At 40.7% G+C, this 27,481-nt stretch overlaps 2 protein-coding genes across 15 annotated transcripts; both read right to left on the bottom strand.

Moving 5' to 3' along the window:
• Positions 1–27,481, bottom strand: LOC117497642 (Duffy receptor beta form-like). 14 transcript variants are annotated; one of them, XM_034149642.1, is made up of 9 exons: positions 22,616–22,731; positions 22,330–22,416; positions 21,360–21,851; positions 21,204–21,284; positions 20,829–20,887; positions 14,484–14,633; positions 9,760–9,849; positions 5,099–5,308; positions 1–594 (listed from the first exon to the last, which is right to left on the bottom strand). In XM_034149642.1, the coding sequence occupies exons 1-9, from the start codon at positions 22,665–22,667 to the stop codon at positions 292–294; spliced, it is 1,524 nt and encodes a 507-aa protein (XP_034005533.1). In that variant the 5' UTR covers positions 22,668–22,731; the 3' UTR covers positions 1–291. The 14 variants fall into 14 exon arrangements, with proteins under 14 accessions (XP_034005533.1, XP_034005524.1, XP_034005530.1 ...); XM_034149633.1 differs by lacking the exons at positions 20,829–20,887; positions 21,204–21,284; positions 21,360–21,851; positions 22,330–22,416; positions 22,616–22,731 and adding exons at positions 25,462–25,670; positions 25,987–26,619; positions 27,098–27,184; positions 27,384–27,481 and having other exon boundaries at positions 5,099–5,293; positions 9,753–9,849; positions 14,484–14,603; XM_034149639.1 differs by lacking the exons at positions 20,829–20,887; positions 21,204–21,284; positions 21,360–21,851; positions 22,330–22,416; positions 22,616–22,731 and adding exons at positions 25,462–25,670; positions 25,987–26,619; positions 27,098–27,184; positions 27,384–27,481 and having other exon boundaries at positions 1–534; positions 5,099–5,293; positions 9,753–9,849; positions 14,484–14,603.
• LOC117497645 lies at positions 9,632–11,755 on the bottom strand. Its single transcript, XM_034149645.1, has 4 exons — positions 11,639–11,755; positions 11,353–11,439; positions 10,226–10,874; positions 9,632–9,908 (listed from the first exon to the last, which is right to left on the bottom strand). The coding sequence occupies exons 1-3, from the start codon at positions 11,688–11,690 to the stop codon at positions 10,234–10,236; spliced, it is 780 nt and encodes a 259-aa protein (XP_034005536.1). The 5' UTR covers positions 11,691–11,755; the 3' UTR covers positions 9,632–9,908; positions 10,226–10,233.

Raw genomic sequence — 27,481 nt, 5'->3', positions numbered from 1 at the left:
AGTGCATACTTCAGACTAACCTGCAATAAAGGCTGCATTTGGAAGGATGGCAAGGTTTTCTAATGAACATTTCTCAAAACATTGCACGTTTAATCTTCTCCCTTTTACTGACATGACCAATGTATGCTAATCCTATGTAGCATGAGAGTTAAAGACTGTTCTAGTCCTGATGAGCTTTCATTGGACTGTTAAGGGAAGATGTCTGCATGATAAGAGCCAAGCATTGCAATACAAACATTGGATTGACACGCTGTTATTCAAGAAATGTATACACGCTTTATTATATTGCTGCTAAGATAACAACTCAGATATCAAGCTCTTCAAGGCACTCAAAAAATACGAGATGAATCTATGATATGTATTGATCGTCTCGTTGAACTGTTCCTCTTCGCTCGTCGTCCCGTTGAACTTTTCCTCTTCGCTCGTCGTCCCGTTGAACTTTTCCTCTTCGCTCGTCGTCTCGTTGAACTTTTCCTCTTCGCTCGTCGTCCCGTTGAACTTTTCCTCTTCGCTCGTCGTCTCGTTGAACTTTTCCTCTTCGCTCGTCGTCTCGTTGAACTTTTCCTCTTCGCTCGTCGTCCCGTTGAACTTTTCCTCTTCGCTCATCGTCCCGTTCAACAACTGCTCGTCTACTTCATGGGTATCCAGGAGTACTGAAAAAACATTTGAGTCATAAATGATGGACGTCAAGACAATAAATGATGTTCTCTCGACTGAAGTCACAGCATGAATTCTTGGTTACTTAATAAATCCTGTGTTTGTGAAAAATGAGCGACGTTGGCAGTGAATTCAGCAACCAAGCATTGATGCATTAACTTATAAGACATGCAAGTGGTTTGTTTTAGCTCTGATACACGATTAGCTTGACATTGCTGTGTTTCAAATTCAATCATACATTTCACAGATCTGTGACACCACTTTCATGAGACACATGCTGTTGTCTTTTTGGCCTTTATAGCTCACCTTTGTGCTCATGCTGGACACCCCCCGTCGAGCCGTTGTTCTGCTGGACGCCCCCCGTCGAGCCGTTGTTCTGCTGGACGCCCCCCGTCGTGCCGTTGTTCTGCTGGACGCCCCCCGTCGTTGCTTTGCCCCAAATGACAAACCGGTTCTGGACGTCCCCAGTCGTGGAGTCTACCCCAATGACGACCCATTTCTGGACGTCCCCCTCCTTGGCCACTCCCCTAATGACGACCCGGTTCTGGACAGCCTCTGCTGTGGCGGTTTTCGCTAATGACGATCAGGTTCTGGACGCCCCCCGTCTTGGCTTTGTCCTTAATGATGACCAAGTTCTGGACGCCCCCCGCCGTGGCGTTTCCTCTAATGACGACCCGGTTCTGGACGTCCTCAGTTGTGGAGTCGCCTCCTATGATGACCCATTTTAGGTCACGCCCCGCAGTGGAATTTCCCCTAATGACGACCCGGTTCTGGACGCCCCCCGTCGTGCCGTTGTCCCTGGTTACGACCTGGTTCTGGACATTTGTTGTCTCGTTGACGCTCTGGGGCTTTTGTTCAGGATTCTGGTGACCAGACGCCTCAGCTTCCACGTCATTGGTTTCCAGTTGTACTGAAAGAAAGAAGGATTGATTAACAAATGAAGAACCAAAAGAAATCACGTGATGTTATACGTCGACTGAAATCACAGCGTGAACTGTTCTGTAGGTTTCTTTTCATTCTTGCTTTTTTTAATGTGGCATTTGTTGGATTGAGGGACCGTTTTTAAGATCAATTCTCAAAGTTCTTCAATTTGGCGCGACATTTCTGAAACGCATGGCATCAACATGCACAATATATCATGGGATGGCCATCAAATACACACATCTGCCCAATTTCAAGTTTTTAAAACCAGTTTAAAGCATTATCCCCCCATAGTGTTCCTCAAGGGCTGGGGGTCTTCACTTGGTATAAGACATACAGAGATCATAATGTTTGAAACCCTTTTATACACGGTTTAAATATCTTGAGTTCATCTCATATTTCCCAGCTTTCAGATCCACCACTTTAATGCGGCACATACTGTTGACCTTTGAGCCTGTAGGGCTCACCTTCTCTAGCATCTCGGTCTAACATGGACTCCATCGACTTGAAAAGTGCAAAGGCTTTCTTTAAGGAGATCTCATTGGCAGACAGATCTGTAGGACACATTATAATGAAAGGTTTAGTGTCAGACAGAGAGAAGAAACACTTCATACAATCAAATGTGTTCAACTCTCAGTCTCCTCTGCAGCTTCTATTCACCAGCTGGAAGAGCAGAGACTGTGGACAGGAAACATGCTGTTCAATCAAACATTATTCCTTCATCTTCAATACAATTATCAAACAGGTAAATACCTCTGGCCAGACAAACAGTCAGCACACAGACGAGCATCCAAACAGCTGCCATCTCTGCAGTTTTCCAAGAGAGTGTTGCCTGAGCAGCAGCCAGCTTTAAAGAAGCCTCCAGCAGCTGCTGCTGATCAGCACTGATTGGCTCTCTGCACAGAGGAACACACCATTTCTCTGAGAGTACACTCTGACAATGAGCAGCTTTTCATGGAGCTTGTTGTGCATGTATGATTAGTAGAGACCATCATTTTAAATTCACATTAAATATATTAAATATTCATATATTGAGTTTTTACTTTTCTCCCTTTTACAGACATGCCAACTTTATATCAATCCCACCCATTACAAATCGTATATCTTATATTTAAACATGTCTGCATGATTAGGGCTGAACCTTTCTAGATATATATTTATATATATATATAAATATATATATATATATATTTATATATATATATATATTTATATATAAATATATATATTTCTAGACACATATATATATACAATCTGATACTAGGTAAAAACTCTGAAAAAGCTCCATTAAATATGTTTTGAAAATACCCTTCCTCTTCAGAAAACAAAAAATGCAATACAAAATAAATAATAAAATGAACAACTCCCTCCTGTAATACTTGATTCTGATTGGTCGATTCGAACATTTCAGAGGTTGTTTATACCTGTTGACACACTGCTGTAAAACACAACATGCACATTTGCTTATTCCTTGCAAAATATTAAAATAAAATGGGCAAAAATATAACTTATACTGCTCAGGATAAACATTTAAAGTGCTGGAAAGCAGAAGTACTTCAAATAAAACAGTTGTTCCAATGCTACCTGGAACAGGAAGAAGCACAGCTACGGGATTTAATGAGTCTTCCTCGTAAATTTATGTTGTTATCAATATGGGAGGCTGTGGCTCAGTGGAGAGTGTGCTGGACTTTGAAACAGGGGATAGCAAGTTCGAGTCCCACTGCAGTCAGCATGTCGTTGTGTCCCTGAGACACTTCACCCCAAACTGCTCCTGTGGGGATTGTCCACAGTACTGACTGTATGTTAGTCGCTTTGGATAAAAGCGTCGAACAAATGACATGTAACGTAATAAACAAGGCAAATACAGAACATGTCCTAAAGTTGTAGAGACAGGTTTAAATGATTGTGCATCCTTGATGGGAAAACCATGTTTTTATTGACGAGTCTTTGTTAATTTTTATTTTTATTGCAATAGTTGTACATTATTGATGTTAAAGTGGACCTATCATGCTATATTTTAATAATATAGTGTAGGACCATACCTATATAAGGTATATTTATACTTTCTTTTTTTCAAAATACCAAACAGATCATGCATTTTAGCCATGCCTCATTTTGCTCAATTTGCACTTTTTTTTGCTCTGTTTTAGCAAGGGCTGATTCAGTGAGAACAGCACCACCTACAGGCCTGGCATATGTACTACAGCGTCTCCAGCGCTTTAGAACGGCAATGGCCGTGGCTGTCTCCTCCTGATTGGTGGAGTTGGCCCAATAGCCGTAACGCCACCGTCCTGACGTCAGGACAGTGTTCAAATCTGGATCAGTCTGTATCAGATCCGTTGCAGCCCCTTTTTTAGAGATTTGGGTATGGAGGAAAATAGAGAGGGTTGTGTTTTTCTGACACTTGGTGAGTTACCTGGAACACCGGGGACACATATTCATGTAGAAAAGACGTACACAAGTGCATTTTGCATGATAGGTCCCCTTTAAGTAGACGGCATATTCCACTTATCGGATGTGTTAAGTAGAAAACCTGCAGGAGGATATGGTTATTTCTAAAATGTGAGATTTATTTCTGGAAAATACAGACGAGAATATTTCTGAACTACTTAAAACATTTTATATTATACATTTCTCAAAATAAGAAACTTTAAAATAAACATTGTTAAAATCCCTTTAAATGAGAAAAACATTTTTAAATTAACTCTCAAAATAAGAATGTTTAAAATAACATTAAACTTAATAAAAACCTGTTTTTAAAATGCTACTTGGACCAATACAGGAATGGGAAGAAGCACACCTTCGATTTACAAACTACAAGACTTCAGAAAACATTCAAAGGTCCTCGCTAATGTGTCGTTATGTTTGGCAAATGTAAGTTATTAATAAAGCATTTTTTAACGGTGCTGATTTCAGTTAGCAGCAGGATATGGTTATTTTAGAAATGTGTGTTTCTATCTGGCAAATACAGATTGAAAATAAATGCTGAAGAGAAACTGAACATTTATATTTTGAGTGACAGGTTTAGAAGATTGAGAAACCCTGAATTTGGTTTACCAAGTTTATATTCTTGACTTTTCTTTTGAGTCTAAATTGTTAGACCACCTTTTTAGCATCTTGTTATAGTCCAGCACAGAGAAGTGCATACTTCAGACTAACCTGCAATAAAGGCTGCATTTGGAAGGATGGCAAGGTTTTCTAATGAACATTTCTCAAAACATTGCACGTTTAATCTTCTCCCTTTTACTGACATGACCAATGTATGCTAATCCTATGTAGCATGAGAGTTAAAGACTGTTCTAGTCCTGATGAGCTTTCATTGGACTGTTAAGGGAAGATGTCTGCATGATAAGAGCCAAGCATTGCAATACAAACATTGGATTGACACGCTGTTATTCAAGAAATGTATACACGCTTTATTATATTGCTGCTAAGATAACAACTCAGATATCAAGCTCTTCAAGGCACTCAAAAAATACGAGATGAATCCATATGTATTGATCGTCTCGTTGAACTGTTCCTCTTCGCTCGTCGTCCCGTTGAACTTTTCCTCTTCGCTCGTCGTCCCGTTGAACTTTTCCTCTTCGCTCGTCGTCTCGTTGAACTTTTCCTCTTCGCTCGTCGTCCCGTTGAACTTTTCCTCTTCGCTCGTCGTCTCGTTGAACTTTTCCTCTTCGCTCGTCGTCTCGTTGAACTTTTCCTCTTCGCTCGTCGTCCCGTTGAACTTTTCCTCTTCGCTCATCGTCCCGTTCAACAACTGCTCGTCTACTTCATGGGTATCCAGGAGTACTGAAAAACATTTGAGTCATAAATGATGGACGTCAAGACAATAAATGATGTTCTCTCGACTGAAGTCACAGCATGAATTCTTGGTTACTTAATAAATCCTGTGTTTGTGAAAAATGAGCGACGTTGGCAGTGAATTCAGCAACCAAGCATTGATGCATTAACTTATAAGACATGCAAGTGGTTTGTTTTAGCTCTGACACACGATTAGCTTGACATTGCTGTGTTTCAAATTCAATCATACATTTCACAGATCTGTGACACCACTTTCATGAGACACATGCTGTTGTCTTTTTGGCCTTTATAGCTCACCTTTGTGCTCATGCTGGACACCCCCCGTCGAGCCGTTGTTCTGCTGGACGCCCCCCGTCGAGCCGTTGTTCTGCTGGACGCCCCCCGTCGTGCCGTTGTTCTGCTGGACGCCCCCCGTCGTTGCTTCGCCCCAAATGACAAACCGGTTCTGGACGTCCCCAGTCGTGGAGTCTACCCCAATGACGACCCATTTCTGGACGTCCCCCTCCTTGGCCACTCCCCTAATGACGACCCGGTTCTGGACAGCCTCTGCTGTGGCGGTTTCGCTAATGACGATCAGGTTCTGGACGCCCCCCGTCTTGGCTTTGTCCTTAATGATGACCAAGTTCTGGACGCCCCCCCGCCGTGGCGTTTCCTCTAATGACGACCCGGTTCTGGACGTCCTCAGTTCTGGAGTCGCCTCCTATGATGACCCATTTTAGGTCACGCCCCGCAGTGGAATTTCCCCTAATGACGACCCGGTTCTGGACGCCCCCCGTCGTGCCGTTGTCCCTGGTTACGACCTGGTTCTGGACATTTGTTGTCTCGTTGACGCTCTGGGGCTTTTGTTCAGGATTCTGGTGACCAGACGCCTCAGCTTCCACGTCATTGGTTTCCAGTTGTACTGAAAGAAAGAAGGATTGATTAACAAATGAAGAACCAAAAGAAATCACGTGATGTTATACGTCGACTGAAATCACAGCGTGAACTGTTCTGTAGGTTTCTTTTCATTCTTGCTTTTTTTAATGTGGCATTTGTTGGATTGAGGACCGTTTTTAAGATCAATTCTCAAAGTTCTTCAATTTGGCGCGACATTTCTGAAACGCATGGCATCAACATGCACAATATATCATGGGATGGCCATCAAATACACACATCTGCCCAATTTCAAGTTTTTAAAACCAGTTTAAAGCATTATCCCCCCATAGTGTTCCTCAAGGGCTGGGGGTCTTCACTTGGTATAAGACATACAGAGATCATAATGTTTGAAACCCTTTTATACACGGTTTAAATATCTTGAGTTCATCTCATATTTCCCAGCTTTCAGATCCACCACTTTAATGCGGCACATACTGTTGACCTTTGAGCCTGTAGGGCTCACCTTCTCTAGCATCTCGGTCTAACATGGACTCCATCGACTTGAAAAGTGCAAAGGCTTTCTTTAAGGAGATCTCATTGGCAGACAGATCTGTAGGACACATTATAATGAAAGGTTTAGTGTCAGACAGAGAGAAGAAACACTTCATACAATCAAATGTGTTCAACTCTCAGTCTCCTCTGCAGCTTCTATTCACCAGCTGGAAGAGCAGAGACTGTGGACAGGAAACATGCTGTTCAATCAAACATTATTCCTTCATCTTCAATACAATTATCAAACAGGTAAATACCTCTGGCCAGACAAACAGTCAGCACACAGACGAGCATCCAAACAGCTGCCATCTCTGCAGTTTCCCAAGAGAGTGTTGCCTGAGCAGCAGCCAGCTTTAAAGAAGCCTCCAGCAGCTGCTGCTGATCAGCACTGATTGGCTCTCTGCACAGAGGAACACACCATTTCTCTGAGAGTACACTCTGACAATGAGCAGCTTTTCATGGAGCTTGTTGTGCATGTATGATTAGTAGAGACCATCATTTTAAATTCAAATTAAATATATTAAATATTCATATATTGAGTTTTTACTTTTCTCCCTTTTACAGACATGCCAACTTTATATCAATCCCACCCATTACAAATCGTATATCTTATATTTAAACATGTGTGCATGATTAGGGCCGAACCTTTCTAGACATATATATATATATAAATACATATATATATATGTCTAGACAAATATATATATACAATCTGATACTAGGTAAAAACTCTGAAAAAGCTCCATTAAATATGTTTTGAAAATACCCTTCCTCTTCAGAAAACAAAAAATGCAATACAAAATAAATAATAAAATGAACAACGCCCTCCTGTAATACTTGATTCTGATTGGTCGATTCGAACATTTCAGAGGTTGTGTATACCTGTTGACACACTGCTGTAAAACACAACATGCACATTTGCTTATTCCTTGCAAAATATTAAAATAAAATGGGCAAAAATATAACTTATACTGCTCAGGATAAACATTTAAAGTGCTGTAAAGCAGAAGTACATCAAATAAAACAGTTGTTCCAATGCTACCTGGAACAGGAAGAAGCACAGCTACGGGATTTAATGAGTCTTCCTCGTAAATTTATGTTGTTATCAATATGGGAGGCTGTGGCTCAGTGGAGAGTGTGCTGGACTTTGAAACAGGGGATAGCAAGTTCGAGTCCCACTGCAGTCAGCATGTCGTTGTGTCCCTGAGACACTTCACCCCAAACTGCTCCTGTGGGGATTGTCCACAGTACTGACTGTATGTTAGTCGCTTTGGATAAAAGCGTCGAACAAATGACATGTAACGTAATAAACAAGGCAAATACAGAACATGTCCTAAAGTTGTAGAGACAGGTTTAAATGATTGTGCATCCTTGATGGGAAAACCATGTTTTTATTGACGAGTCTTTGTTAATTTTTATTTTTATTGCAATAGTTGTACATTATTGATGTTAAAGTGGACCTATCATGCTATATTTTAATAATATAGTGTAGGACCATACCTATATAAGGCATATTTATACTTTCTTTTTTTCAAAATACCAAACAGATCATGCATTTTAGCCATGCCTCATTTCGCTCAATTTGAAAATTTCTAGCTCTGTTTTTGCAAGGGCTGATTCAGTGAGAACAGCACCACCTAGAGGCCTGGCATATGTACTACAGCGTCTCCAGCGCTTTCGAACGGCAATGGCCGTGGCTGTCTCCTCCTGATTGGTGGAGTTGGCCCAATAGCCGTAGCGCCACTGTCCTGACGTCAGGACAGTGTTCAAATCTGGATCAGTTTTTATCAGATCCGTTGCAGCCCCTTTTTTAGAGATTTGGGTATGGAGGAAAATAGAGAGGGTTGTGTTTTCTGACACTTGGTGAGTTCCCTGGAACACCGGGGACACATATTCATGTAGAAAAGACGTACACAAGTGCATTTTGCATGATAGGTCCCCTTTAAGTAGACGGCATATTCCACTTATCGGATGTGTTAAGTAGAAAACCTGCAGGAGGATATGGTTATTTCTAAAATGTGAGATTTATTTCTGGAAAATACAGACGAGAATATTTCTGAAGAACTACTTAAAACATTTTATATTATACATTTCTCAAAATAAGAAACTTTAAAATAAACATTGTTAAAATCCCTTTAAATGAGAAAAACATTTTTAAATTAACTCTCAAAATAAGAATGTTTAAAATAACATTAAACTTAATAAAAACCTGTTTTTAAAATGCTACTTGGACGAATACAGGAATGGGAAGAAGCACACCTTCGATTTACAAACTGCGAGACTTCAGAAAACATTCAAAGGTCCTCGCTAATGTGTCGTTATGTTTGGCAAATGTATGTTATTAATAAAGCATTTTTTAACGGTGCTGATTTCAGTTAGCAGCAGGATATGGTTATTTTAGAAATGTGTGTTTCTATCTGGCAAATACAGATTGAAAATAAATGCTGAAGAGAAACATTTATATTTTGAGTGACAGGTTTAGAAGATTGAGAAACCCTGAATTGGGTTTACCAAGTTTATATTCTTGACTTTTCTTTTGAGTCTAAATTGTTAGACCACCTTTTTAGCATCTTGTTATAGTCCAGCACAGAGAAGTGCATACTTCAGACTAACCTGCAATAAAGGCTGCATTTGGAAGGATGGCAAGGTTTTCTAATGAACATTTCTCAAAACATTGCACGTTTAATCTTCTCCCTTTTACTGACATGACCAATGTATGCTAATCCTATGTAGCATGAGAGTTAAAGACTGTTCTAGTCCTGATGAGCTTTCATTGGACTGTTAAGGGAAGATGTCTGCATGATAAGAGCCAAGCATTGCAATACAAACATTGATTGACACGCTGTTATTCAAGAAATGTATACACGCTTTATTATATTGCTGCTAAGATAACATCTCAGATATCGAGCTCTTCAAGGCACTCAAAAAATACGAGATTAATCTATATGTATTGATCGTGTCGTTGAACTGTTCCTCTTCGCTCGTCGTCTCGTTGAACTTTTCCTCTTCGCTCATCGTCCCGTTGAACTTTTCCTCTTCGCTCGTCGTCCCGTTGAACTTTTCCTCTTCGCTCATCGTCCCATTCAACAACTGCTCGTCTACTTCATGGGTATCCAGGAGTACTGAAAAACATTTGAGTCATAAATGATGGACGTCAAGACAATAAATGATGTTCTCTCGACTGAAGTCACAGCATGAATTCTTGGTTACTTAATAAATCCTGTATTTGTGAAAAATGAGCGACGTTGGCAGTGAATTCAGCAACCAAGCATTGATGCATTAACTTATAAGACATGCAAGTGGTTTGTTTTAGCTCTGACACACGATTAGCTTGACATTGCTGCGTTTCAAATTAAAATAATACATTTCACAGATTTCAGATCTGTGACACCACTTTCATGAGACACATGCTGTTGTCTTTTTGGCCTTTAGAGCTCACCTTTGTGCTCATGCTGGACGCCCCCCGTCGAGCCGTTGTTCTGCTGGACGCCCCCCCGTCGTGCCGTTGTTCTGCTGGACGCCCCCCGTCGTGCCGTCGTTCTGCTGGACGCCCCCCGACGTGCCGTTGTCCATGGGAACCAGGTTCTGCTGGACACCCCCCGTCGTTGCTTCGCCCCAAATGACAAACCGGTTCTGGACGTCCCCAGTCGTGGAGTCTACCCCAATGACGACCCATTTCTGGACGTCCCCCTCCTTGGCCACTCCCCTAATGACGACCCGGTTCTGGACAGCCTCTGCTGTGGCTGTTTCGCTAATGACGATCAGGTTCTGGACGCCCCCCGTCTTGGCTTTGTCCTTAATGATGACCAAGTTCTGGACGCCCCCCGCCGTGGCGTTTCCTCTAATGACGACCCGGTTCTGGACGTCCTCAGTTGTGGAGTCGCCTCCTATGATGACCCATTTTAGGTCACGCCCCGCAGTGGAATTTCCCCTAATGACGACCCGGTTCTGGACGCCCCCAGTCGTGCCGTTGTCCCTGGTTACGACCTGGTTCTGGACATTTGTTGTCTCGTTGACGCTCTGGGGCTTTTGTTCAGGATTCTGGTGACCAGACGCCTCAGCTTCCACGTCATTGGTTTCCAGTTGTACTGAAAGAAAGAAGGATTGATTAACAAATGAAGAACCAAAATAAATCACGTGATGTTATACGTCGACTGAAATCACAGCGTGAACTGTTCTGTAGGTTTCTTTTCATTCTTGCTTTTTTTTAATGTGGCATTTGTTGGATTGAGGACCGTTTTTAAGATCAATTCTCAAAGTTCTTCAATTTGGCGCGACATTTCTGAAACGCATGGCATCAACATGCACAATATATCATGGGATGGCCATCAAATACACACATCTGCCCAATTTCAAGTTTTTTAAAACCAGTTTAAAGCATTATCCCCCCATAGTGCTCCTCAAGGGCTGGGGTCTTCACTTGGTATAAGACATACAGAGATCATAATGTTTGAAACCCTTTTATACACGGTTTAAATATCTTGAGTTCATCTCATATTTCCCAGCTTTCAGATCCACCACTTTAATGCGGCACATACTGTTGACCTTTGAGCCTGTAGGGCTCACCTTCTCTAGCATCTCGGTCTAACATGGACTCCATCGACTGGAGAGGTGCAAAGGCTTTCTTTAAGGAGATCTCATTGGCAGACAGATCTGTAGGACACATTATAATGAAAGGTTTAGTGTCAGACAGAGAGAAGAAACACTTCATACAATCAAATGTGTTCAACTCTCAGTCTCCTCTGCAGCTTCTATTCACCAGCTGGAAGAGCAGAGACTGTGGACAGGAAACATGCTGTTCAATCAAACATTATTCCTTCATCTTCAATACAATTATCAAACAGGTAAATACCTCTGGCCAGACAAACAGTCAGCACACAGACGAGCATCCAAACAGCTGCCATCTCTGCAGTTTTCCAAGAGAGTGTTGCCTGAGCAGCAGCCAGCTTTAAAGAAGCCTCCAGCAGCTGCTGCTGATCAGCACTGATTGGCTCTCTGCACAGAGGAACACACCATTTCTCTGAGAGTACACTCTGACAATGAGCAGCTTTTCATGGAGCTTGTTGTGCATGTATGATTAGTAGAGACCATCATTTTAAATTCAAATTAAATATATTAAATATTCATATATTGAGTTTTTACTTTTCTCCCTTTTACAGACATGCCAACTTTATATCAATCCCACCCATTACAAATCGTATATCTTATATTTAAACATGTGTGCATGATTAGGGCCGAACCTTTCTAGACATATATATATATATAAATACATATATATATATGTCTAGACAAATATATATATACAATCTGATACTAGGTAAAAACTCTGAAAAAGCTCCATTAAATATGTTTTGAAAATACCCTTCCTCTTCAGAAAACAAAAAATGCAATACAAAATAAATAATAAAATGAACAACTCCCTCCTGTAATACTTGATTCTGATTGGTCGATTCGAACATTTCAGAGGTTGTGTATACCTGTTGACACACTGCTGTAAAACACAACATGCACATTTGCTTATTCCTTGCAAAATATTAAAATAAAATGGGCAAAAATATAACTTATACTGCTCAGGATAAACATTTAAAGTGCTGTAAAGCAGAAGTACTTCAAATAAAACAGTTGTTCCAATGCTACCTGGAACAGGAAGAAGCACAGCTACGGGATTTAATGAGTCTTCCTCGCAAATGTCTCGTCATTTTGGCGAATTTATGTTGTTATTAATATGAGAGGCTGTGGGTCAGTGGAGAGTGTGCTGGACTTCGAATCAGGGGATAGCAAGTTCGATTCCCACTGCAGTCAGCATGTCGTTGTGTCCCTGAGACACTTCACCCCAAACTGCTCCTGTGGGGATTGTCCACAGAACTGACTGTATGTTAGTCACTTTGGATAAAAGCGTCTAACAAATGACATGTAACGTAATAAAGCAATTTTCTATCGTGCTGATTTACAGTTGTAGGGTTTTTTCTCCACTAATTGGATCTGTTTCTTAGTAGAAACCAGGCAGCTGGATATGGTTATAAAAACAAGGCAAATACAGAACATGTCCTAAAGTTGTAGAGACAGGTTTAAATGATTGTGCATCCTTGATGGGAAAACCATGTTTTTATTCTCGAGTCTTTGTTAATATTTATTTTTATTGCAATAGTTGTACATTATTGATGTTAAAGTGGACCTATCATGCTATATTATAATAATATAGTGTAGGACCATACCTATATAAGGTATATTTATACTTTCTTTTTTTCAAAATACCAAACAGATCATGCATTTTAGCCATGCCTCATTTCGCTCAATTTGCACTTTTTTTTGCTCTGTTTTAGCAAGGGCAGATTCAGTGAGAACAGCACCACCTACTGGCCTGGCATATGTACTACAGCGTCTCCAGCGCTTTCGAACGGCAATGGCCGTGGCTGTCTCCTCCTGATTGGTGGAGTTGGCCCAATAGCCGTAGCGCCACCGTCCTGACGTCAGGACAGTGTTCAAATCTGGATCAGTTTTTATCAGATCCGTTGCAGCCCCTTTTTTAGAGATTTGGGTATGGAGGAAAATAGAGAGGGTTGTGTTTTCTGACACTTGGTGAGTTCCCTGGAACACCGGGGACACATATTCATGTAGAAAAGACGTACAAAAGTGCATTTTGCATGATAGGTCCCCTTTAAAGTAGACGGCATATTCCACTTATCGGATGTGTTAAGTAGAAAACCTGCAGGAGGATATGGTTATTTCTAAAATGTGAGATTTATTTCTGGAAAATACAGACGAGAATATTTCTGGAGAACTACTTAAAACATTTTATATTATACATTTCTCAAAATAAGAAACTTTAAAATAAACATTGTTAAAATCCCTTTAAATGAGAAAAACATTTTTAAATTAACTCTCAAAATAAGAATGTTTAAAATAACATTAAACTTAATAAAAACCTGTTTTTAAAATGCTACTTGGACGAATACAGGAATGGGAAGAAGCACACCTTCGATTTACAAACTACGAGACTTCAGAAAACATTCAAAGGTCCTCGCTAATGTGTCGTTATGTTTGGCAAATGTAAGTTATTAATAAAGCATTTTTAACGGTGCTGATTTCAGTTAGCAGCAGGATATGGTTATTTTAGAAATGTGTGTTTCTATCTGGCAAATACAGATTGAAAATAAATGCTAAAGAGAAACTGAACATTTATATTTTGAGTGACAGGTTTAGAAGATTGAGAAACCCTGAATTGGGTTTACCAAGTTTATATTCTTGACTTTTCTTTTGAGTCTAAATTGTTATAGACCACCTTTTTAGCATCTTGTTATAGTCCAGCACAGAGAAGTGCATACTTCAGACTAACCTGCAATAAAGGCTGCATTTGGAAGGATGGCAAGGTTTTCTAATGAACATTTCTCAAAACATTGCACGTTTAATCTTCTCCCTTTTACTGACATGACCAATGTATGCTAATCCTATGTAGCATGAGAGTTAAAGACTGTTCTAGTCCTGATGAGCTTTCATTGGACTGTTAAGGGAAGATGTCTGCATGATAAGAGCCAAGCGTTGCAATACAAACATTGGATTGACACGCCGTTATTCAAGAAATGTATACACGCTTTATTATATTGCTGCTAAGATAACATCTCAGATATCGAGCTCTTCAAGGCACTCAAAAAATGCGAGATTAATCTATATGTATTGATCGTCTCGTTGAACTGTTCCTCTTCGCTCGTCGTCTCGTTGAACTTTTCCTCTTCGCTCGTCGTCTCGTTGAACTTTTCCTCTTCGCTCGTCGTCTCGTTGAACTTTTCCTCTTCGCTCGTCGTCTCGTTGAACTTTTCCTCTTCGCTCGTCGTCCCGTTGAACTTTTCCTCTTCGCTCGTCGTCCCGTTGAACTTTTCCTCTTCGCTCATCGTCCCGTTCAACAACTGCTCGTCTACTTCATGGGTATCCAGGAGTACTGAAAAACATTTGAGTCATAAATGATGGACGTCAAGACAATAAATTATGTTCTCTCGACTGAAGTCACAGCATGGATTCTTGGTTACTTAATAAATCCTGTATTTGTGAAAAATGAGCAACGTTGGCAGTGAATTCAGCAACCAAGCATTGATGCATTAACTTATAAGACATGCAAGTGGTTTGTTTTAGCTCTGACACACGATTAGCTTGACATTGCTGTGTTTCAAATTCAATCAAACATTTCACAGATTTCAGATCTGTGACACCACTTTCATGAGACACATGCTGTTGTCTTTTTGGCCTTTAGAGCTCACCTTTGTGCTCATGCTGGACACCCCCCGTCGTGCTGTTGTTCTGCTGGACGCCCCCCGTCGTGCCGTTGTTCTGCTGGACGCCCCCCGTCGTGCCGTTTTTCTGCTGGACACCCCCCGTCGTTGCTTCGCCCCAAATGACAAACCGGTTCTGGACGTCCCCAGTCGTGGAGTCTACCCCAATGACGACCCATTTCTGGACGTCCCCCTCCTTGGCCACTCCCCTAATGACGACCCGGTTCTGGACAGCCTCTGCTGTGGCGGTTTCGCTAATGACGATCAGGTTCTGGACGCCCCCCGTCTTGGCTTTGTCCTTAATGATGACCAAGTTCTGGACGCCCCCCGCCGTGGCGTTTCCTCTAATGACGACCCGGTTCTGGACGTCCTCAGTTGTGGAGTCGCCTCCTATGATGACCCATTTTAGGTCACGCCCCGCAGTGGAATTTCCCCTAATGACGACCCGGTTCTGGATGCCCTCCGTCGTGCCGTTGTCCCTGGTTACGACCTGGTTCTGGACATTTGTTGTCTCGTTGACGCTCTGGGGCTTTTGTTCAGGATTCTGGTGACCAGACGCCTCAGCTTCCACGTCATTGGTTTCCAGTTGTACTGAAAGAAAGAAGGATTGATTAACAAATGAAGAACCAAAAGAAATCACGTGATGTTCTACGTCGACTGAAATCACAGCGTGAATTGTTCTGTAGGTTTCTTTTCATTCTTGCTTTTTTTAATGTGGCATTTGTTGGATTGAGGACCGTTTTTAAAATCAATTCTCAAAGTTCTTCAATTTGGCGCGACATTTCTGAAACGCATGGCATCAACATGCACAATATATCATGGGATGGCCATCAAATACACACATCTGCCCAATTTCAAGTTTTTAAAACCAGTTTAAAGCATTATCCCCCCCATAGTGCTCCTCAAGGGCTGGGGGTCTTCACTTGGTATAAGACATACAGAGATCATAATGTTTGAAACCCTTTTATACACGGTTTAAATATCTTGAGTTCATCTCATATTTCCCAGCTTTCAGATCCACCACTTTAATGCGGCACATACTGTTGACCTTTGAGCCTGTAGGGCTCACCTTCTCTAGCATCTCGGTCTAACACGGACTCCATCGACTGGAAAAGTGCAAAGGCTTTCTTTAAGGAGATCTCATTGGGAGACAGATCTGTAGGACACATTATAATGAAAGGTTTAGTGTCAGACAGAGAGAAGAAACACTTCATACAATCAAATGTGTTCAACTCTCAGTCTCCTCTGCAGCTTCTATTCACCAGCTGGAAGAGCAGAGACTGTGGACAGGAAACATGCTGTTCAATCAAACATTATTCCTTCATCTTCAATACAATTATCAAACAGGTAAATACCTCTGGCCAGACAAACAGTCAGCACACAGACGAGCATCCAAACAGCTGCCATCTCTGCAGTTTCCCAAGAGAGTGTTGCCTGAGCAGCAGCCAGCTTTAAAGAAGCCTCCAGCAGCTGCTGCTGATCAGCACTGATTGGCTCTCTGCACAGAGGAACACACCATTTCTCTGAGAGTACACTCTGACAATGAGCAGCTTTTCATGGAGCTTGTTGTGCATGTATGATTAGTAGAGACCATCATTTTAAATTCAAATTAAATATATTAAATATTCATATATTGAGTTTTTACTTTTCTCCCTTTTACAGACATGCCAACTTTATATCAATCCCACCCATTACAAATCGTATATCTTATATTTAAACATGTCTGCATGATTAGGGCTGAACCTTTCTAGACATATATATATTTATATGTCTAGACATATATATTTATATATATATATATATATATATATATATATATTAGGGCTTCAGTCGATTAAAATATTTAATCGCGATTAATCGCAAATTAATCGCACATTTTTTATCTGTTCTAAATGTACCTTAGAGGGATATCTTTCAAGTTTTTAATACTCTTATCAACATATGAGTGGACAAATATGCTTTATATGTTTATTTATTATCATTTGAACAATGACAAATATTCTCATGAATATTAAACACAACAACCTGAACATTACAAATATTCGCCTCAATTCAACCTGGAACCTCTCTCATACAATAATACTGTGTGTGTGTGTGTGTGTGTGTGTGTGTGTGTGTGTGTGTGTGTGTGTGTGTGTGTGTGTGTGTGTGTGTGTTTGTGTGTGTGTGTGTGTGTGTGTGTGGGGGGGTGTGGGTGTGGGTGTGTGTGTGTGTGTGTGTGTGTGTGTGTGGGTGTGTGTGTGTGTGTACTGTGATGGATCGTTGGACCTATGTGCAGCTCAAGGCATATATGCTCAAATGGGAGCTGCCTGGACGCTGCAATCATGTTGCGCGTACTATCCGTGCTGAGTGTGCTGACTTTTCGTACAATGTCCCACTGTTATTAACGCGTTAACTTGACAGCCCTAATATATATATATATATATATATATATATATATATATATATCTCTAGACACATATATATATATATATACAATCTGATACTGGGTAAAAACTCTGAAAAAGCTCCATTAAATATGTTTTGAAAATACCCTTCCTCTTCAGAAAACAAAAAATGCAATACAAAATATTCAAATAAAATGGGCAAAAATATAACTTATACTGCTCAGGATAAACATTTAAAGTGCTGGAAAGCAGAAGTACTTCAAATAAAACAGTTGTTCCAATGCTACCTGGAACAGGAAGAAGCACAGCTACGGGATTTAATGAGTCTTCCTCGTAAATGTCTCGTCATTTTGGCGAATTTATGTTGTTATCAATATGGGAGGCTGTGGCTCAGTGGAGAGTGTGCTGGACTTCAAATCAGGGGATAGCAAGTTCGAGTCCCACTGCAGTCTGCATGTCGTTGTGTCCCTGAGACACTTCACCCCAAACTGCTCCTGTGGGGATTGTCCACAGAACTGAATGTATGTTAGTCGCTTTGGATAAAAGCGTCTAACAAATGACATGTAACGTAATAAAGAAATTTTCTATCGTGCTGATTTACAGTTGTAGGGTTTTTTCTCCACTAATTGGATCTGTTTCTTAGTAGAAACCAGGCAGCTGGATATGGTTATAAAAACAAGGCAAATACAGAACATGTCCTAAAGTTGTAGAGACAGGTTTAAATGATTGTGCATCCTTGATGGGAAAACCATGTTTTTATTCTCTGGTCTTTGTTAATTTTTATTTTTATTGCAATAGTTGTACATTATTGATGTTAAAGTGGACCTATCATGCTATATTTGAATAATATAGTGTAGGACCATACCTATATAAGGCATATTTATACTTTCTTTTAAAAAAAATACCAAACAGATCATGCATTTTAGCCATGCCTCATTTCGCTCAATTTGCACTTGTTTTTGAAAGGGCAGATTCAGTGAGAACAGCACCACCTACAGGCCTGGCATATGTACTACAGCGTCTCCAGCGCTTTCGAACGGCAATGGCCGTGGCTATCTCCTCCTGATTGGTGGAGTTGGCCCAATAGCCGTAGCGCCACTGTCCTGACGTCAGGAAAGTGTTCAAATCTGGATCAGTTTTTATCAGATCCGTTGCAGCCCCTTTTTTAGAGATTTGGGTATGGAGGAAAATAGAGAGGGTTGTGTTTTCTGACACTTGGTGAGTTCCCTGGAACACCGGGGACACATATTCATGTAGAAAAGACGTACAAAAGTGCATTTTGCATGATAGGTCCCCTTTAAGTAGACGGCATATTCCACTTATCGGATGTGTTAAGTAGAAAACCTGCAGGAGGATATGGTTATTTCTAAAATGTGAGATTTATCTCTGGAAAATACAGACGAGAATATTTCTGGAGAACTACTTAAAACATTTTATATTATACATTTCTCAAAATAAGAAACTTTAAAATAAACATTGTTAAAATCCCTTTAAATGAGAAAAACATTTTTAAATTAACTCTCAAAATAAGAATGTTTAAAATAACATTAAACTTAAAAAAAACCTGTTTTTAAAATGCTACTTGGACGAATACAGGAATGGGAAGAAGCACACCTTCGATTTACAAACTACGAGACTTCAGAAAACATTCAAAGGTCCTCGCTAATGTGTCGTCATGTTTGGCAAATGTATGTTATTAATAAAGCATTTTTCAGTCGTGCTGATTTCATTTTGCAGGTTATTCTTTCCACTTATTGGTTCTGTTTCTTTGTAGGAAACAGCAGGATATGGTCGTTTAGAAAATACATATGAGAATATTTCTGAACTAAGAACTATTTAAAACTTTGTATAATTCATACGTTTCTCAAAATAATAAACTTTAAAATAATAAACATTGTTAAAATGCTACCTGGACCGGCACAGGAACGGGAAGAATCATCCGGGATTTACAAATTAAGAGACTTCACAAAACGTTCAAAATGTCCTCACAAATGTCTCGTCATGTTTGGCGAATGTATGTTATCAATAAAGCAATTTTTCAGTCGTGCTGATTTAAGTTTTTTTGTCACAAGGTTATTTTTTCCACTTATTGGATCTGTTTCTTTCAAAATAATAAACTTTAAATGTTTTTGATGCTACCGGTACAAGAACGGGAAGGAGCACACCTACGGGATTGACTAGTTCTGAGACTCTAGAAAAACCCTTAAAATGTCCTCTCAAATATGTCGTCATGTTTGGCGAATTTGTGTTATAAATAAAGCATTTTTCAGTCGTGCAGATTTCATTTTGCAGGTTATTTTGACCACTTATTGGATCTGTTTCTTTGTAGGAAACAGGCAGGATATGGCCATTTAAAAAATGTGAGATTTATCTCTGGAAAATGCAAACAAGAATATTTCTGACCTAAGAACTATTTAAAACATTTAATTAATGCAAAACTTTCTCAAAAGAAACTTTAAATTACATTTTTTTTTTTTAAAGAAACTTGAAATAAGAAACTTAAACTAAAATAAAACTGTTTTTCAAATGCTACCTGGACAGTTACAGGAACGGGAAGAAGCACAGCTACGGGATTTAATGAGTCTTCAGAAAACATTCAAAATGTCCTCGCTAATGTGTCGTCATTTTGGTGAATTTAAAGCATTTTTTAACGGTGCTGATTTCAGTTGTCAGCAGGATATGGTTATTTTAGAAATGTGTGTTTCTATCTGGCAAATACAGAATGAAAATAAATGCTGAAAAGAAACATTTATTTTTTTGAGTGACAGGTTTAGAAGATTGAGAAACCCTGAATTGGGTTTACCAAGTTTATATTCTTGACTTTTCTTTTGAGTCTAAATTGTTATAATAGACCACCTTTTTAGCATCTTGTTATAGTCCAGCACAGAGAAGTGCATACTTCAGACTAACCTGCAATAAAGGCTGCATTTGGAAGGATGGCAAGGTTTTCTAATGAACATTTCTCAAAACATTGCACGTTTAATCTGCTCCCTTTTACTGACATGACCAATGTATGCTAATCCTATGTAGCATGAGAGTTAAAGACTGTTCTAGTCCTGATGAGCTTTCATTGGACTGTTAAGGGAAGATGTCTGCATGATAAGAGCCAAGCGTTGCAATACAAACATTGGATTGACACGCTGTTATTCAAGAAATGTATACACGCTTTATTATATTGCTGCTAAGATAACATCTCAGATATCGAGCTCTTCAAGGCACTCAAAAAATACGAGATTAATCTATATGTATTGATCGTGTCGTTGAACTTTTCCTCTTCGCTCGTCGTCCCGTTGAACTTTTCCTCTTCGCTCATCGTCCCGTTGAACTTTTCCTCTTCGCTCGTCGTCCCGTTGAACTTTTCCTCTTCGCTCGTCGTCCCGTTGAACTTTTCCTCTTCGCTCATCGTCCCGTTCAACAACTGCTCGTCTACTTCATGGGTATCCAGGAGTACTGAAAAACATTTGAGTCATAAATGATGGACGTCAAGACAATAAATGATGTTCTCTCGACTGAAGTCACAGCATGAATTCTTGGTTACTTAATAAATCCTGTATTTGTGAAAAATGAGCGACGTTGGCAGTGAATTCAGCAACCAAGCATTGATGCATTAACTTAGAAGACATGCAAGTGGTTTGTTTTAGCTCTGACACACGATTAGCTTGACATTGCTGTGTTTCAAATTCAATCATACATTTCACAGATTTCAGATCTGTGACACCACTTTCATGAGACACATGCTGTTGTCTTTTTGGCCTTTAGAGCTCACCTTTGTGCTCATGCTGGACGCCCCCCGTCGAGCCGTTGTTCTGCTGGACGCCCCCCGTCGTGCCGTTGTTCTGCTGGACGCCCCCCGTCGTGCCGTCGTTCTGCTGGACGCCCCCCGACGTGCCGTTGTCCATGGGAACCAGGTTCTGCTGGACACCCCCCGTCGTTGCTTCGCCCCAAATGACAAACCGGTTCTGGACGTCCCCAGTCGTGGAGTCTACCCCAATGACGACCCATTTCTGGACGTCCCCCTCCTTGGCCACTCCCCTAATGACGACCCGGTTCTGGACAGCCTCTGCTGTGGCGGTTTCGCTAATGACGATCAGGTTCTGGACGCCCCCCGTCTTGGCTTTGTCCTTAATGATGACCAAGTTCTGGACGCCCCCCGCCGTGGCGTTTCCTCTAATGACGACCCGGTTCTGGACGTCCTCAGTTGTGGAGTCGCCTCCTATGATGACCCATTTTAGGTCACGCCCCGCAGTGGAATTTCCCCTAATGACGACCCGGTTCTGGACGCCCCCAGTCGTGCCGTTGTCCCTGGTTACGACCTGGTTCTGGACATTTGTTGTCTCGTTGACGCTCTGGGGCTTTTGTTCAGGATTCTGGTGACCAGACGCCTCAGCTTCCACGTCATTGGTTTCCAGTTGTACTGAAAGAAAGAAGGATTGATTAACAAATGAAGAACCAAAAGAAATCACGTGATGTTCTACGTCGACTGAAATCACAGCGTGAATTGTTCTGTAGGTTTCTTTTCATTCTTGCTTTTTTTTAATGTGGCATTTGTTGGATTGAGGACCGTTTTTAAGATCAATTCTCAAAGTTCTTCAATTTGGCACGACATTTCTGAAACGCATGGCATCAACATGCACAATATATCATGGGATGGCCATCAAATACACACATCTGCCCAATTTCAAGTTTTTAAAACCAGTTTAAAGCATTATCCCCCCATAGTGTTCCTCAAGGGCTGGGGGTCTTCACTTGGTATAAGACATACAGAGATCATAATGTTTGAAACCCTTTTATACACGGTTTAAATATCTTGAGTTCATCTCATATTTCCCAGCTTTCAGATCCACCACTTTAATGCGGCACATACTGTTGACCTTTGAGCCTGTAGGGCTCACCTTCTCTAGCATCTCGGTCTAACATGGACTCCATCGACTGGAGAGGTGCAAAGGCTTTCTTTAAGGAGATCTCATTGGCAGACAGATCTGTAGGACACATTATAATGAAAGGTTTAGTGTCAGACAGAGAGAAGAAACACTTCATACAATCAAATGTGTTCAACTCTCAGTCTCCTCTGCAGCTTCTATTCACCAGCTGGAAGAGCAGAGACTGTGGACAGGAAACATGCTGTTCAATCAAACATTATTCCTTCATCTTCAATACAATTATCAAACAGGTAAATACCTCTGGCCAGACAAACAGTCAGCACACAGACGAGCATCCAAACAGCTGCCATCTCTGCAGTTTTCCAAGAGAGTGTTGCCTGAGCAGCAGCCAGCTTTAAAGAAGCCTCCAGCAGCTGCTGCTGATCAGCACTGATTGGCTCTCTGCACAGAGGAACACACCATTTCTCTGAGAGTACACTCTGACAATGAGCAGCTTTTCATGGAGCTTGTTGTGCATGTATGATTAGTAGAGACCATCATTTTAAATTCACATTAAATATATTAAATATTCATATATTGAGTTTTTACTTTTCTCCCTTTTACAGACATGCCAACTTTATATCAATCCCACCCATTACAAATCGTATATCTTATATTTAAACATGTGTGCATGATTAGGGCCGAACCTTTCTAGACATATATATATATATAAATACATATATATATATGTCTAGACAAATATATATATACAATCTGATACTAGGTAAAAACTCTGAAAAAGCTCCATTAAATATGTTTTGAAAATACCCTTCCTCTTCAGAAAACAAAAAATGTAATACAAAATAAATAAATAACATTAACAACTCCCTCCTGTAATACTTGATTCTGATTGGTCGATTCGAACATTTCAGAGGTTGTGTATACCTGTTGACACACTGCTGTAAAACACAACATGCACATTTGCTTATTCCTTGCAAAATATTAAAATAAAATGGGCAAAAATATAACTTATACTGCTCAGGATAAACATTTAAAGTGCTGTAAAGCAGAAGTACTTCAAATAAAACAGTTGTTCCAATGCTACCTGGAACAGGAAGAAGCACAGCTACGGGATTTAATGAGTCTTCCTCGTAAATGTCTCGTCATTTTGGCGAATTTATGTTGTTATCAATATGGGAGGCTGTGGCTCAGTGGAGAGTGTGCTGGACTTCGAATCAGGGGATAGCAAGTTCGATTCCCACTGCAGTCAGCATGTCGTTGTGTCCCTGAGACACTTCACCCCAAACTGCTCCTGTGGGGATTGTTCACAGAACTGACTGTATGTTAGTCACTTTGGATAAAAGCGTCTAACAAATGACATGTAACGTAATAAAGCAATTTTCTATCGTGCTGATTTACAGTTGTAGGGTTTTTTCTCCACTAATTGGATCTGTTTCTTAGTAGAAACCAGGCAGCTGGATATGGTTATAAAAACAAGGCAAATACAGAACATGTCCTAAAGTTGTAGAGACAGGTTTAAATGATTGTGCATCCTTGATGGGAAAACCATGTTTTTATTCTCGAGTCTTTGTTAATATTTATTTTTATTGCAATAGTTGTACATTATTGATGTTAAAGTGGACCTATCATGCTATATTATAATAATATAGTGTAGGACCATACCTATATAAGGTATATTTATACTTTCTTTTTTTCAAAATACCAAACAGATCATGCATTTTAGCCATGCCTCATTTCGCTCAATTTGCACTTTTTTTTGCTCTGTTTTAGCAAGGGCAGATTCAGTGAGAACAGCACCATCTACAGGCCTGGCATATGTACTACAGCGTCTCCAGCGCTTTCGAACGGCAATGGCCGTGGCTGTCTCCTCCTGATTGGTGGAGTTGGCCCAATAGCCGTAGCGCCACCGTCCTGACGTCAGGACAGTGTTCAAATCTGGATCAGTTTTTATCAGATCCGTTGCAGCCCCTTTTTTAGAGATTTGGGTATGGAGGAAAATAGAGAGGGTTGTGTTTTCTGACACTTGGTGAGTTCCCTGGAACACCGGGGACACATATTCATGTAGAAAAGACGTACAAAAGTGCATTTTGCATGATAGGTCCCCTTTAAGTAGACGGCATATTCCACTTATCGGATGTGTTAAGTAGAAAACCTGCAGGAGGATATGGTTATTTCTAAAATGTGAGATTTATTTCTGGAAAATACAGACGAGAATATTTCTGGAGAACTACTTAAAACATTTTATATTATACATTTCTCAAAATAAGAAACTTTAAAATAAACATTGTTAAAATCCCTTTAAATGAGAAAAACATTTTTAAATTAACTCTCAAAATAAGAATGTTTAAAATAACATTAAACTTAATAAAAACCTGTTTTTAAAATGCTACTTGGACGAATACAGGAATGGGAAGAAGCACACCTTCGATTTACAAACTACGAGACTTCAGAAAACATTCAAAGGTCCTCGCTAATGTGTCGTTATGTTTGGCAAATGTAAGTTATTAATAAAGCATTTTTTAACGGTGCTGATTTCAGTTAGCAGCAGGATATGGTTATTTTAGAAATGTGTGTTTCTATCTGGCAAATACAGATTGAAAATAAATGCTAAAGAGAAACTGAACATTTATATTTTGAGTGACAGGTTTAGAAGATTGAGAAACCCTGAATTGGGTTTACCAAGTTTATATTCTTGACTTTTCTTTTGAGTCTAAATTGTTATAGACCACCTTTTTAGCATCTTGTTATAGTCCAGCACAGAGAAGTGCATACTTCAGACTAACCTGCAATAAAGGCTGCATTTGGAAGGATGGCAAGGTTTTCTAATGAACATTTCTCAAAACATTGCACGTTTAATCTTCTCCCTTTTACTGACATGACCAATGTATGCTAATCCTATGTAGCATGAGAGTTAAAGACTGTTCTAGTCCTGATGAGCTTTCATTGGACTGTTAAGGGAAGATGTCTGCATGATAAGAGCCAAGCGTTGCAATACAAACATTGGATTGACACGCCGTTATTCAAGAAATGTATACACGCTTTATTATATTGCTGCTAAGATAACATCTCAGATATCGAGCTCTTCAAGGCACTCAAAAAATGCGAGATTAATCTATATGTATTGATCGTCTCGTTGAACTGTTCCTCTTCGCTCGTCGTCTCGTTGAACTGTTCCTCTTCGCTCGTCGTCTCGTTGAACTGTTCCTCTTCGCTCGTCGTCTCGTTGAACTTTTCCTCTTCGCTCGTCGTCCCGTTGAACTTTTCCTCTTCGCTCGTCGTCCCGTTGAACTTTTCCTCGTCGGTCATCGTCCCGTTCAACAACTGCTCGTCTACTTCATGGGTATCCAGGAGTACTGAAAAACATTTGAGTCATAAATGATGGACGTCAAGACAATAAATGATGTTCTCTCGACTGAAGTCACAGCATGAATTCTTGGTTACTTAATAAATCCTGTATTTGTGAAAAATGAGCAACGTTGGCAGTGAATTCAGCAACCAAGCATTGATGCATTAACTTATAAGACATGCAAGTGGTTTGTTTTAGCTCTGACACACGATTAGCTTGACATTGCTGTGTTTCAAATTCAATCAAACATTTCACAGATTTCAGATCTGTGACACCACTTTCATGAGACACATGCTGTTGTCTTTTTGGCCTTTAGAGCTCACCTTTGTGCTCATGCTGGACGCCCCCCGTCGAGCCGTTGTTCTGCTGGACGCCGCCCGTCGTGCTGTTGTTCTGCTGGACACCCCCCGTCGTGCCGTTGTTCTGCTGGACGCCCCCCGTCGTGCCGTTTTTCTGCTGGACACCCCCCGTCGTTGCTTCGCCCCAAATGACAAACCGGTTCTGGACGTCCCCAGTCGTGGAGTCTACCCCAATGACGACCCATTTCTGGACGTCCCCCTCCTTGGCCACTCCCCTAATGACGACCCGGTTCTGGACAGCCTCTGCTGTGGCGGTTTCGCTAATGACGATCAGGTTCTGGACGCCCCCCGTCTTGGCTTTGTCCTTAATGATGACCAAGTTCTGGACGCCCCCCGCCGTGGCGTTTCCTCTAATGACGACCCGGTTCTGGACGTCCTCAGTTGTGGAGTCGCCTCCTATGATGACCCATTTTAGGTCACGCCCCGCAGTGGAATTTCCCCTAATGACGACCCGGTTCTGGATGCCCTCCGTCGTGCCGTTGTCCCTGGTTACGACCTGGTTCTGGACATTTGTTGTCTCGTTGACGCTCTGGGGCTTTTGTTCAGGATTCTGGTGACCAGACGCCTCAGCTTCCACGTCATTGGTTTCCAGTTGTACTGAAAGAAAGAAGGATTGATTAACAAATGAAGAACCAAAAGAAATCACGTGATGTTCTACGTCGACTGAAATCACAGCGTGAATTGTTCTGTAGGTTTCTTTTCATTCTTGCTTTTTTTAATGTGGCATTTGTTGGATTGAGGACCGTTTTTAAAATCAATTCTCAAAGTTCTTCAATTTGGCGCGACATTTCTGAAACGCATGGCATCAACATGCACAATATATCATGGGATGGCCATCAAATACACACATCTGCCCAATTTCAAGTTTTTAAAACCAGTTTAAAGCATTATCCCCCCCATAGTGCTCCTCAAGGGCTGGGGGTCTTCACTTGGTATAAGACATACAGAGATCATAATGTTTGAAACCCTTTTATACACGGTTTAAATATCTTGAGTTCATCTCATATTTCCCAGCTTTCAGATCCACCACTTTAATGCGGCACATACTGTTGACCTTTGAGCCTGTAGGGCTCACCTTCTCTAGCATCTCGGTCTAACATGGACTCCATCGACTGGAAAAGTGCAAAGGCTTTCTTTAAGGAGATCTCATTGGGAGACAGATCTGTAGGACACATTATAATGAAAGGTTTAGTGTCAGACAGAGAGAAGAAACACTTCATACAATCAAATGTGTTCAACTCTCAGTCTCCTCTGCAGCTTCTATTCACCAGCTGGAAGAGCAGAGACTGTGGACAGGAAACATGCTGTTCAATCAAACATTATTCCTTCATCTTCAATACAATTATCAAACAGGTAAATACCTCTGGCCAGACAAACAGTCAGCACACAGACGAGCATCCAAACAGCTGCCATCTCTGCAGTTTCCCAAGAGAGTGTTGCCTGAGCAGCAGCCAGCTTT

Source organism: Trematomus bernacchii, unplaced genomic scaffold (assembly GCF_902827165.1).
Source record: "Trematomus bernacchii unplaced genomic scaffold, fTreBer1.1, whole genome shotgun sequence".
Lineage (NCBI taxonomy): Eukaryota > Metazoa > Chordata > Actinopteri > Perciformes > Nototheniidae > Trematomus > Trematomus bernacchii.
The sequence above is the reverse complement of the archived record's forward strand: the minus strand, read 5'-3'. Positions and strand labels throughout refer to the sequence as shown.